At 40.7% G+C, this 12,500-nt stretch overlaps 2 protein-coding genes across 6 annotated transcripts in view; both read right to left on the bottom strand.

Annotated features, from left to right (window-relative positions):
* The window catches only part of LOC137980041 (uncharacterized), a 42,057-nt gene that overhangs the window by 5,338 nt on the left and 24,219 nt on the right, over window positions 1–12,500 (bottom strand). The gene's annotated exons all lie outside the window — the stretch shown is intronic.
* The window catches only part of LOC137980052 (uncharacterized), a 15,474-nt gene continuing 11,290 nt past the window's right edge, over window positions 8,317–12,500 (bottom strand). Inside the window, exons 5-6 of one of the 2 annotated variants that reach the window (XM_068827402.1) lie at window positions 9,418–9,546; window positions 8,317–9,119 (exon numbers count right to left, since the gene is read on the bottom strand). In XM_068827402.1, the coding sequence (XP_068683503.1) occupies window positions 8,946–9,119; window positions 9,418–9,546 (303 nt within the window). In that variant the 3' untranslated portion in view covers window positions 8,317–8,945. The remainder of the gene's footprint in view (window positions 9,120–9,417; window positions 9,547–12,500) is intronic. The other variant, XM_068827403.1, reaches the window with a different exon arrangement.

Raw genomic sequence — 12,500 nt, 5'->3', positions numbered from 1 at the left:
ATATATTAAAGAGTATTTGCATTTGAAAAGATTTCCCCACATTAGCCTCCATTGCAAGCTAGTTCCAGTCCAATACTGAGAATACGAATATGGTCTATTGATCAGCGGAAAAAACCAGCTGACCTCGATAAGGTCTAACTTGAGCCCGCGATATGGTCACGTGATACTGGTTAGCGTATACCTTGTTTTGACAGGTGTCTATTGACCGTAACATTGATGTCCAATATCAAAGATGTATGCTGTAAACTAGCTATAGTGTAAACTGGAGTGTTGCCTCCTCGATGAGCTCTAAACTTGAGCTCGTGATATGGTTACGTGACACTGGTCACATTGGCATACATCGATGGGCGGACGGACGTACGGACATACGTACGGACGTTCATGACGTCATGGCTACAAAACCCAATTTTCTCACATCGATGGGTTACCATATTTTCTTAGCTATGGTGCTCCGCGCTCGCGCGTCTTCGGCGCGCGCGGAGCTCCGCTATAAAGACACGCTCCGTATCCTAAACTTTCTTTATTCCCTGAGATACTAAATATTAGATTGTTTGAAGCAAAGAGACGGCGTTAGATGAATAAAAGGTCCACAGAACCCGGGAGACACATCGGAGGAGACACTGCTTCCGCTGTGTGTATGTAAATGATACCTCACGGGTGGGTTATCATGTGCGGCAAGCTGAAATTTGCATTTTGTAAAAATTCAAGTTTTAGCTCGTTGTTTTCCCTGTTAGCTGCACATTCTGAGCAACTTCATAAAACAATGAGACATGTGGGAATAAGAGAATTTTTATGCTTTTGTGACAAGCAAAAACTTGTCGTTTGGTCTTTGACGTTTCACGCAAATTAGTGCCATGCTAAATCTCCACACGACACTTAATCAAAATTTCGTTGTTATCAAGCAAGCAGATTATTTCGGATATTCAGTTCAGAATCACGTTGCCTTATTTTTCATCACAGTTTGTTCCCGCAACTAATTCCCTACAGATGTAAAAGAAATTGGTGTTAGCATATTGTCCGTTCTTTTAAAAGTAGCCTGATTTTACTTCGAAATGTAGATCATATTCATGTACGTAGCCCGACTTGATGACATAACTAATAAGTGGTGGAGTCCACTAAAGTAGTGAGACATACCTTGTTGTTTGCCTAAGTGTTCTCAGCTTTTAAAACTGCTATCTTCTAATAAAAATTAGTTTCTCTAGCAATGAAGACGAGCATAATTACCGTTGGCTATTTTGGTTGGATTGGAACAACCAATCGAATGTGGAACATGATTTATAAAGGGCGATTTTTTATGATTTGACAATAGGTTTTGACCCCATGAAATGGGTCACGTTTCGTAATATCCATGCCTCACTTGGTTAATTTTTTTTCTGCGAAATCAACAATTTGTTAAACTGCTTTTCGGCAGGCTTTGCAGAAGCCGAAGAATTGACTTATCCCTCATTACATAATGGGAATTATGTCTGCGTGTACCTTTCAAGCTGGCATACGGTGAAGGTAACTTCATACTCCTTCAAGAAACATGTGGCAATGGGAGCGGGCAAAAAAGCTATTTAAAGGCCAAGAGATTAGCTACAAAATGCAAAGCGCCTACACGTTTGCAAAAAAAATGGTCCATAAATGTTACTCCCCACTGTGGTTTCCGCACCTAAACGGTTCCAAAGTCCGGTGTAATTTTGCATCCTGTTCTCTTAAAATGAGGCGAATGAAATTGATGCGGGTAGGCCGCAGATACCTCTTATTTTGGAATCGTCCCTTTGCGGTTAACTTGTGTAGTTGATGTCTTAAGGGTTTGATTTGGGCACCGTGGAAACTATGTACACCTATCTTGAGAATTCTCCTTGGAAAAAATCAAACCGTTCATTCAGTCTTTTGTTAAGTCGAATTCACGAAGAACGCAATTTAGAAAATTCTGTTATCACTTGGAGTAGAGTATACCTTGGTGCCTTGTTTTTACAACTTGAAAAGCTTTTGTTGCCTTGTTTGAATTAATTATCAACCCGCCAAGGTCAGTTTGTGTCAGTTGCCTTCTGTCTGGCCGACTCAACTCTGGGCCCATAACCTCGGGCCAAAGACTTTCACTATTAACATGTAATCCTGGATGTCATGATGTGGATTACGCATAAGCCACTTTCAGTTGTTTTGTTTTGTTTTTAAAGAAAAGATAAGCTATTGAAAATCGAAACAGCTCGTAGCTCCTTTCAAGCAAGCAACGTCAACGGTATTGGATGTTTTTTTAACGTCAACAATAAAAGTAATTACTGGGTTGCCTATGGGCAAACCCAGTCGAGGTCTGCGTTTAGTTTGTTTGTTTTCTTTTTTTTATTTTTTTTCTTTTTTTTCTTTTTTTTTTTTTTTTTTTTTCCGTGTCGGTAAAAGTCTTGCCTGTCACTCCCCTGGTAAGTGGTGTCTTTGTGGATAGAGCCTTCTGCGCGTATTTTCTTAGGATCGAGAGGGTAGTGGAACTGCGTAGATTTCTCTGGTGGACACAGTAGAATCATTAACTTAGCCTGCAATGGCGTCGAAAGTCATGCAACGCGAATGGCGTTTTAGTGGATCCTTAAACAAAATATACCCTTATGGAGCTCAATAATGGAAAGTCAGTTGGATAAACTAGGCATGAATCTCAAAAGCGACGAGTACTGGACTTCGACAACAATCTATCGCCCGTCGAGACGAAATCAAAGTGAGCAGTATTTACCTGAAGTAGAAGGTAATCTGACACAATTGAGTTTCTTGTCTTCACGCACGCAATGAAATAGGAAGAGGTTTTCGCCTCTAAGAGCAAATATGTTGTTTGTTTCAATAAAACTTTCGCTGGAAAAGGATTCTGTGGTATTTTCTGCCTTTGTGAATTATAATATCATGTTGTGTATTGAATTTTCGAGCTTAACGTTGAAATGTGATATGCGAGAAGTTTTTTAGTATTGCTCTGTAAGCAGGAAGGGTTCAAAGGCCTGTTGAAAGCGTGCTTGAGTTTCAACAAAATGAGCCCCAAAATCAGTGAAAACTTGTGACGCAGATGAATAATAAAGTAGCTGCTATTTCCAAAATGATGGAATTACCTGGTGATAATAACGTCGTACGCGTCTTGGAGAGTAAATTTTGACTTTGCATAAACAAGAGTTGGGCGATTGTGATCTTTGTTTTGACTTCGCTCATTTCATTGTCAAACTTTATAACACTTGACAGAAAAAGAAACTTTTTAAAAACCCGGTATCTTGCCATCATTTGACACAGATGCTTCACTGTTTGACGAGTAAACATGCCGCGGTAACTTAATCACGGCGCCCGCTGAATTCCGGCCATGTCACTTTTCGATTTTGCAATTTACTTGAACATAGCAAAAATCTCCCAAAATGTTTGTCGCTGATCGTAACTTTTTATATTCTATATTCACGGTTCAAAATTAATGTTGTTTTGATGTCGTAAATATTTTATTCTCGATCGACCGTCCGGGAAACTTCCTTCTGCTCTTTCTGAAAACTGTGTATCAATAGTTATTTGCTTTTTCATCAATATTTGTTTTGCATAAAGCAAGCTAAAAAGATCCGTACCTTGCTGAGTTCGCATTTGTTAGAGTTAATAGTATTTTCGGTCCGATGCTTCTTTTTTAAGAGGGATACGTTATTTTGGTCTCCCATCCAAACACTAACCCCGCCCGGCAGGGCTTATTTTCAGTGAACTTTAGTATTAGAAAGCCCTCAGATGCTCAGAGGGCACACTTGTGGTAAAAAGAAGTTGTGAGGGAACTTGAAAATTATCAACATGTCAGCCCAGAAGCCAATGTTTCTCGCTTCTCTTTTATTTGTTATTCTTCAGAGACTGGAATGCTGTATTTCAATACCACACAATTCAGTGCCTTCTGATTTTCTGTAGCACGTACCACAGGCAACCCAGTGTATGCTTCACAGAAGCATCTCGTTGATAAAAAATGAGGGGCGATACTGTTTTTTTTTTCTATTAAACGCAGGAATACAACTCTGTTGTTCGCGGATAATCATGGTCCATGTTTCACAAATGGAGGTAAATCTTTGTTCAACTTAATTCAATGTACCTTTCATGCAATTTAATCGTCCGAGTGGGTGTAATCCCCGGGGGGAAGGGGGGGGGGGGTACATTAGGAATTTCTGGGTGGGAATGTGCCGCTGGGACCCTGGAACCCTTAGCCTATACCAGAGCTAGTTTCAGCTTGATTTTGCTACCCTATACTAGAGTAAACTCCCCAAATCACTCCTATCCTAGAGTAGCTATTTTCCAGAAACTGAGGTCACTAGCACAGTCTAAAACAAAGCCAAAACAAAACCTTATACCACAATCACTTCTTTATTAAAAAAGGATTTATTTATACTTGTCCAGCAATGCCAAGCACGTACGTACGCATTATCAAGACAATAAATTGTTTAATTTTAACCAGTATTAATACCACCGATTTCCGTCTGAATCCCGATTTTTGACAGTTAATAATATCCAGTAGCGTTTTATGATAGTCGTCTATCAACGCTGTTGAGGCTGAGTCGTGAAAATTTAAACTTGCCGATTTCATTTTTTTATATTTTTGAGTAGGAATTCTTGGTTTCCTTAGTCTAGATAAATCTTCAACCAATTGGTCAGTTTCGTGAAAAATAATACCCTATTCTAGACCCAAACGGTCTGATTTAAATACCCTATGCTAGAGTAAACTGCTTGAAAACCATACCCTTCACAGTGGCACATACCCATATAGCCCATATATGGCAGTACCCCCCCCAGGGTGTAATCCTAAGATTTCATTATAATCTTGGTTGCTTTTCATAAATCTAAACGGAAATGACTTCTACTGTGGTGTAAAACGTCAGTCATCTGTAATGGCATCGACGTCTGGTGATTGTAGTCCTGAGAATAGAAGGGCTGTTGTAGGTGACTGACATTCTGCATCTCAGCGGAAGTCATCTTTTACGTGAGGACTACACCCAACATAATTAAGCCATCCGCTTTTTTTTTCTCCGTTTATACGTCGTCGTCCGACCGTTTCTAAACAAACCATACAAGGAAAAAATTATTTAGGAATAAATTAAAATCCGAGATATTATAACCATTGGTTTTGCCCGTACAGATTTTCAGTCTCAATTGCAACCCGCAAACGCAGAGAAAACGTGACATTCTACAGGAGAAGCTTCCAGTCCGCATGGGAGGAAAATACGTCTACACCAAAGGCGCAGTTACACTGTGAAATTTTTCGTGCAAATTGTTCGCAACGCCATTTCTACAAACGTTCTCACATTACGAAGCAAGTTGTTTTACGGGTGTTACACTAAGCAACGTTTCATTCAATTTGTCTCGTTTCGATGATTACATGAGGTTAAAGGATCATTTTTAATGGCTGGTGCCGCTCTGCGGCTGGACGATCTGCGAGCCAGCGAGCCATGCGCATTTCGCATTTAAGTCTAAGCACCAATTTCAAATAGCACTGATAAACAGTTATTAAGTCGAAGCACCAATTTTAAAACAGTTAGCTTTCAATAACTGAGTGACTCGCGTGTTGGCTCGCATGACTCGCGTGTTGGCTCGCATGACTCGCAGCCATGACTCGCATGACTCGCAGCCATGACTCGCATGACTCACAGTCATAGCTCGCATGACTCGCATAGCTCGCTGGATCGCACATTGTCCTAACTCGGTGCCGCAAACCGTTGCGATCCAAGTTGCAGGACAGATGTTACACTGCGCAATGCCTACAAACTTCGTTGCAACCGTCGCGGAAAGTAGCACTCAATTCTACATTCCGTAACGGTTGCTGCAACTGGCAAGGTGTGTTACATCGAGCAATGATTCGTGCAACTTCTCGTGCAACCTTTCTCGCACCCTGCCACTCGACTCTTTCTGCAGCTTGAAAGTGATTGTTTTTAATTTGACCGACCGACCCAAAAGTAGGACACGCATCCGATACTTGAAATATTGTTGTGGCGCATACGTTCTGCGCATCTCAAGATACTCGGGTTTCGTATGGGTGGTGCTTGATGATACAGGGATATTTTTGCGCGGTTTAAAACTATCCGGCGAAAGCAGAACTTAGCAAGTGCTCTTGGTATCCAAAAAGAAAATTTGAGTTAATCATGCTTTTTTCCACAGTAATTATAAGCTTCTATTTGGAAAAGAACGCCAAACAAAGCTTTTTACAAATATTGCTGATTAGTTATCTTCACACAGTTAGAAATGTGCGTGGTTACCCCCAATTTTCTTTAGGGATTTCAATAACACTTGTTAAGATCTACTTTTCTGCAAAATTCATAACTAAACCGTGCAAAAATACCTTTCAATTAGGTATTCACGAATTCGAATATTCAGGTATTCTATTCAAGTAGGTGCAACATAGGTGACTTCATAGACGACTGCCGCGTAAATGTTAATGCATCGTATGTCCATCAGATTCATTTCTATTCGGGCAGTCACTCCCTCCAGAGAGATACAACAAGTTGCAAAATTGTTGAGACTCTGTTAAAAAACACCTTCTCTAGCTTCCAATACCCGCCGTATCTAGAATTTCAACCTTCCCCACTTCCCCCCTCCAACTCCCTCTTTCAATGTTGACTGTTTAAGTTTTCAGCATTTTTTTGTTTTGCTAGCAACATTGATACGGGTGGGAGAGGGGGATGCAGTGTGGGAGATAATAGGTAAATTATTAACGCCCCAAGAAGGTGAAGTGTCCCCCGGCACTAATTTTTAAGTTGTCGTAGCTATATACGAATCTTTCTTGAAAGTACATTTGTTAGTAGAGGAAAAAACATTTTTTTGTTCGATTTAGCATGTTTTTGTGTCTATTAGGGCCGATTTACACGGTACGACTTTGTCGCATGCGACAACGGCTTACTACAGGCCCGCGACATGATTTACGATTGTTGTGTACGTCAGAAAAAATGTAGTAGCATTTTAAAACATGTTTTAAAACGGTGCGACAATCGTAAGTCATGTCGTAGGCCTGTCGTGAGCTTGTCGCATGCGACAAAATCGTATCGTGTAAATCGACCCTTAGTAGGCACCGTCCTTAAGGAACACATTCCCAGATTCAGATCATTTGCAGTCATCCAACTCTTGTACCTTGTAACTTACGAAAGGAAAATCGATCCTCGCACTCATTTGGACAATTTGAGCAATAGGCCATTTCCGAGTTCATATTTGCCTCCTCTTCAAAACGAGTCTAAGTGCAAAGTTTTTCTTACGAAAATTAGTTTTCATTCATATGTAAAGTAGAACCAATTACCATTACAAAAACTTCGCACTTAGACTCGCTTTGAAGAGGAGGCAGACATATGCATGAACTCGGAAATGGCCCATTGTCTCACATGGACTCCTGAAACATTCAAGTGGCTTCAACTGACGGCATTTGAACCTATATGAAAGACATTTGCTCAAATTATCTAGGTAAATGCGAAGATCACTTCCCCTTTTGTCTATCACCCGCACTTTTAATACATACATTTATTTCATCGTGTCCTTTAACGAGAACATCTGAGCCCAACAAATGGACCTGCTACCTACAAAGTGGCTTCATAGCTTAGTTGGCAGAGCATTGCACCGGCATTGCACCGGCATCGCAGAGGTCATGGGTTCAAATCCCCTTGGAGCCACTTGAATTTTTCATGCAGGTGTTTGTGAGAGACAATTGCTCAAATTATCTACATATGTGCGAAGATCACTTCCCCTTTCGTCTATAACTTCTAATACATAACTTCATTTCACTTAGAACTTACGAGCAAAAATAGTAATATTTCAGATGTAAAAAAAAAAAAAATTTAACGCTTTGTTTATAGTGGAAGTGCACTTAGCTATCAAGCTAGTTTACAGGCACTCCACTGTTAACAAGGTGAAAGTAACAATTCAAACTTAACAGAAACATTATTAAGATCCCCAACTGGCGGGAGGCAACCAGTTGGCTATTTACAAAGCGTGGTGGAGTTGAATCCGGGACAACCGGAAACAAATCCAAGCCAGAGGTTAGAACGGGATTTGAACCCGGAGCAGCCGCATGCAAACCCAACGCTCTAACCACTGGACCACACTGCCTCCAGATCATCTTTTACTGATCAACTTTCATTCGCATTCATCATTTTGGTTATCAATCACTGACTTCTTTCAGATGACAATCTTTTATTACAATAAACAGTGTATAGGTTAACCTTTACCCTTCAAATTATACAATGTTGACTTAAAACTATACTTATTATTATTATTATTATTATCATTATTATTATTATTATTATTATTATTATTATTACTCAGTTTGGCGTTTAAACGAATGCATATATAGATATATAGATAAGTGCGAAAATCACTTCCCCTTTCGTCTATAAATTTATTTCACTTAGAACATACGAGCAAAAATAGCAATATTTCAGATCATCTTTTCACTGATCAACGTTCATCCGCATTAATCATTTTGGTTATCAATCACTGACTTCTTTCAGATGACAATCTTTTATTACAATAAACAGTAAATTGGTTAACCTTCACCATTCAAATTATACGATGTTGACTTAAAACTATACTCAGTTTGGCGTTTAAACGAATGCATATATAGAGCCTCAAAAGTTAGTACAAATTAATATATTGATTTAAGAAAATGGACGGCGCAAGAAAAATTCATGTTCTCCAATCGATTCCTTTCTGTGGCAATCACTGTAACTGAGCAAAATTTTTGCAAAATTAAACGCAGCGGTGACTAGATTTGATCAGCATAAAAAACAAATGTTACGTTCACATTTGAAACTAAATCCAGAGCAGGGAAAGGGAGTGCACAGTCCAAGACTGGCTTAATTGAGCAGGCTGTTGACCACAGCTTTATCTTGCTTCTTGTGCGACAGTGTCGTGAATAGAGATCCCTGACACAGTTCTGTACATTCGATCACTTATTTAGAGTAAACTATTACTGGTATATATATAAGATCCACACATCTTTTTTTTTTTTAATTTATTGGGCAAAACCAATAATGAAGGTTGCATTTCTTTTTCTCGTTTCCGAGAGGCTTAAAGTGTTCCGAATACCCTCTGCAATTACATATGTATTTCTGGTTTTTGGACACAAGATTATGTTGTGCGGCGAAGTTTGTGGAACAGGTTACTCCTAGAATTCTGTACCCCTGAAAAGAGGAACACAAAGATGTGATGGCAAAACAATACAGTATGTATAAGTTTCAATATTGGAAAATGTGTGATCTCGGGAAAAAAGCCTTGATAAAGCAATCATCAAGTGGCGGGCTATGCATGTTGCCAAAATAATGAACTGCCCGGCAGTTGAATTCTTTAGTTATTAAACAAGGTAACTGATAGAATGTGTAAAGTTAAACGGTGTGATATAAAGCCGGCCTCTTGAGTAAAGTACCTTGCCGTGTTTGTGGTTGAAAACCGAGGCGTTTATTTATTGAATGACATACTTACAGCTGGCTCAACTACCGTTGCGTCTGCATCTGAGCCCCCGGTCGTAGTAGTGCCTGTTTTCACCTCGACCTTGCATCTGCTAAAGTTTACTGAGCCTTTGGTTCCTGCCATCTTACTGATGTTATTGACCTAAGGAGTCAAGGACATTGAATGTTCTGTGTGAAGAAGCATGAGTGGTTCACTATTGAACATGGGTTGCTCCACTTAATTTATAACTGCCTTTGCCTTACGTCATCCGCGTCTTTCAAAGGTTCTTGCTCCGAGCGTAAACCAAATGTAGGTATAGGATCGCACAGTGCTTTTTAAAAACGAAGAAACCCAGCAATCACTTAGTATTGCGTCTTTTCTCTACATGCAGGGCACCAAAGTTATCAGCAATTTTAGCAAACCAATTGGGCAAGGTATAATCATGTATTTCCCGGTCATTAATTCCGAGCTTAAGAGAGCAATAAAACTGGGATTGTGAATAGTGTAAAACAGTCTTACTTTCTGCATTAGCTCCATCTTTGTTGCGTTAACTGCTGCCCACACTGACGACCAAAAAGCTTTGGTCTGTTGTTGCAGGTTGTTACGAAAAATAGTATTGCGTGACAAGCGTTACTTTCTAGAAGCTTCGCGAGAGTTCGTAGTTTGTTTATTTTTAGGTTCATGCGTAAGCGTTTCTAAATCGGCGTGCTTTGTAATCTTTCTATAATTAGATTCATTACTATTTTAGAAAGTTCTAGAAGTTTATTGTCAGAGTATATAAGTAGACGAGTCCAAGCGGAGTGTTTTTCTAACTAGTTTTTCACAAGCGAAGAGAGTTGGCGTTGGCCGTGTTTAGTCAAGTGTGACAGAAGCAGTGTAAGTTTATTGAGTACGTGTTGTTAAGAGTTTTACTTCGTGGAAACTACGTTCATTTTGGAATAAATCTTCTTGTTGTTGTTCCGACAACCCTGCGTTCAGTTTAGTTTGCAAGCTACCTTTCCTCAAAACATACGAACTCGTAACATTGGGGGCCTGTCCGGGAGAGGAATTCATTTGTTTGCCGTCTACAGAAACCAGGAAAGGATCACAACTTGGAAGGAAGTAGCTGCGCTGTGGAAAAAGTTGTAACGAGTGAAAGAGCCGTGGAATTTTAGTGCTGTGAAAATGGAGAAATTTATTCAGCTTGGCGAAAAGTTTGGTCTGGAAGGAGAAAAGCTGCTTGAATTTGTGCGTGAACAAGAAAAAAGAACGCGAAGAGAAACGTAGAGAGGAAGAAAAACAAGAAAAACGAAGACAATTGGAGGAAGAAAGAGAAGAAAAACGTAGGCGGTTTGAAGAAGAAAAAGAAGAGAAACGTCGATTACTTGAAGAAGATAAAAGAAGAGAAGACGAAGAGAGAGAAACCAGGCGACAAGAACGCGAACTAAGAAAATTGGAGATGGAAGCCGAGCTGTTGAAACAGAAAGAGGCTATTGAAGCGGCAAGAAGAGAACATGAGCTGGAAATTGCACGTTTGGCTGTGGAGAGCGCTGACGGACGTCCTGAAGTGAGAGAGGATCGGGTTAAGGCACCTAAACTCCCCTCGTTTGTTGATGGTAAAGACGATTTGGACGCGTATTTGCAGAGGTTCGAGAGATTCGCGGAGACGGCTAAGTGGAAAAAAGATGGATGGGCATCGAAGCTCAGTGCCCTGTTGTCTGGAAGGGCACTAGAAGTGTATTCACGTCTATCGGAGGATGCAGCTAAGGATTATGACAGGGTAAAGATTGCGTTAATGAAGAGATATGACCTTACCGAAGACGGCTATCGTCGAAAATTTAGAGCATCCAAACCGGAAGTTGACGAAAGTCCAGAGCAGTTTATTGTGCGACTGGACAGATACCTGTTACGGTGGCTAGAGCTTTCAAATACCGCGCGAACCTTTGATGGTCTTAAGGACTTGATCGTCAAAGAACAATTTATTGACTCTTGCCCTAAGGATTTGGCAATTCACCTGCGAGAAAGGGCACCTGAGACTCTAGCAAAGATTGCGAAGATCGCTGACCAGTACTTGGAGGCTCATGGTAAACATTTGTTCAGCTCAACGAGCAGAAAGCCAACAGTGCAGCCGGAGAGGGACGAAGCCAAGAACATGCAGATTAATCCACCAGCTCTGCATTGCTTTAAGTGCAACACCCGAGGTCATAAAGCTGTCAACTGCCCAACCCTAACAAGAAAGTGTTTCCTATGTGGTAAGCAGGGACATGAAGCTAGAAACTGTCGATCAGGTGGACGCAGATCAGGAGGACAAAGTAAGGATGGTAACCCTGTGCAGCGTGGTCAAGTGAGTGCCAGTTGTTTAGTTCAGCCACCTGAGGTTAAACCTACTGTTGAAGAAGTTAAGGCCTGTATTAAAGATGATAAGCTGCTGTTAGCCTGTGGTAAGAAGATTCCATTGTTGAGTAGTGCTTGTGTTGAACCGTTGACTGGAGTGAGAAGTAAAATGCCTGTCGTGAAAGGTAGAGTTGGAGAGAAGCCTGTTGATGTCCTGAGAGATACTGGTTGTAGTGGAATTGTAGTAAAGAGGGATCTTGTGTCTGAGGATCAGTTTACTGGCGAATTTAATGTTATGCTACTCATTGACAATACGGCAAGGAAAGTTCCCATCGCAAAGATTGATGTTGATACACCTTATCTCAAGGGCCAGGTGGAAGCGCAGTGTCTTCCCGATGCTGTTTATGATTTAATTATTGGTAATGTACCAAGCGCAAGAGCCGCTGACGACCCAGATCCAAGCTGGCAAGTTCCTGTACAAGAAGCTTGTGCTGTAACCACGAGAAGTCAAGCTAAGAAAGCTGGAGAACATATTCCGTTGAAGGTACCAGATACTGAAGAAAGTCCTGTAGTTGACAGAGAAAAGCTCAAGCAAATGCAGCGTGATGACGAGAGCCTACAGAAATTTTGGGAGAAAGATGACGTAGTTGTGAGAGGCCAGGCTGAGACTTTATTTGAAGTGAAAGGTGGAGTTCTGTACCGCGTCTACAAGCACCCTTATGTGAACGGAGGTAAACCCCTGAAGCAGGTTATGGTTCCTGTGCAGCTGAGAAGTCGAATAATGGAACTAGCGCACGGATCGA

The sequence above is a fragment of the Montipora foliosa genome, chromosome 12 (assembly GCF_036669935.1).
Source record: "Montipora foliosa isolate CH-2021 chromosome 12, ASM3666993v2, whole genome shotgun sequence".
Taxonomy (NCBI): domain Eukaryota; kingdom Metazoa; phylum Cnidaria; class Anthozoa; order Scleractinia; family Acroporidae; genus Montipora; species Montipora foliosa.
The sequence above is the reverse complement of the archived record's forward strand: the minus strand, read 5'-3'. Positions and strand labels throughout refer to the sequence as shown.